The sequence below is a fragment of the Arachis ipaensis genome, chromosome B10 (genome assembly GCF_000816755.2).
Source record: "Arachis ipaensis cultivar K30076 chromosome B10, Araip1.1, whole genome shotgun sequence".
Classification (NCBI taxonomy): Eukaryota; Viridiplantae; Streptophyta; class Magnoliopsida; order Fabales; family Fabaceae; genus Arachis; species Arachis ipaensis.
The window spans coordinates 129,858,461-129,859,520 of NC_029794.2; the positions used below are offsets into that span (position 1 = coordinate 129,858,461).

Consider the following 1,060-nt stretch of genomic DNA (forward strand, 5'->3'; position numbering starts at 1 on the left):
ATTAGTCCTTGCGATTATTTAAGTCTCAACCAGTAATAATCTAGGATGATTTTAATTTATTGTAGGAAAACTATGCATTGGAATGTTTGAAGCTCAGGAGCAAAGTTGAAGTCTTAGAGAGAAATATAAGGTATGGGTGTGATACCTGGTAATAATAAGCGCCATTATTACACTTTGGTTGTTATGTGATGAATGTTGTTTTACCGATAATGTTAGAAAAAAAAAGTTAAAATCTATTTTATTTAATTAGTATTTATATTAATTGACACGATAATTAATAAATATGAAATAAAATAAATTTAGATTATTTTGATATTTGTTCACAAATACGTGCTATGCCAATTGCCAAGCAATTAAGAATAGGGTTTTGCTATTTAAAGCATGAAGAATGCTAAATGAAGATTTCGAAATGATTTTAAACTCTTTAAAATTGATTATGCTCGAAAATTTTGCAATTCATTTTTTTCTTTAATGGATTTTTTCTTTTTGTATTTTTAACAAATATTTTTAAAGCAAATGTTAGCAAAACCCTTAAATGTAAGAGAATGTCATGTAGTTAATTATAAAAATAAAGATTTGACTAAGGATACGTGTAAATAGATCGATTACTTATCGTCAAAAAGAGTTACTCTTTTTGTTTTCATAAAAGTATTCACTCTTAAAATTTTACTTTTTCATAAATAAGTGTTCACTTAATTAAGATATTAAAGGTAATAAGTATTATTTTATCAATAAAGTTCAACATCCAAATTATTTAACCTACCAAATTTAATTATGTTGTTATAACATAATTCACTTCCACATATTACTACTTTCAACAAATTTTTGACTCAACGTGCGAATATATATAACTGCATTTTTTTTTCTTTGTGCTCTTTTCGTTCTCTGCATTCTCTTCATCGTTATCTTCTTCATCTTCTCCTTTTTTCTCATCTTTCTTTTTCATTATTGTCATGGTCACTACCACCACCTCCATCTCCTTATCCTCTTTCTTTTCTCATTTAAATTTTTTTGAACTTCTCCTTTCTTTTCCTCCTCCTCTATCACTATTATCATCATC

The 1,060-nt window shown here is 26.5% G+C and overlaps 1 protein-coding gene across 1 annotated transcript in view; it reads left to right on the plus strand.

Annotated features, from left to right (window-relative positions):
- The window catches only part of LOC107621794 (truncated transcription factor CAULIFLOWER A-like), a 10,977-nt gene that overhangs the window by 2,960 nt on the left and 6,957 nt on the right, over nucleotides 1–1,060 (plus strand). Inside the window, exon 3 of the mRNA XM_016323792.2 lies at nucleotides 66–130. Within this exon, the coding sequence (XP_016179278.1) occupies nucleotides 66–130 (65 nt within the window). The remainder of the gene's footprint in view (nucleotides 1–65; nucleotides 131–1,060) is intronic.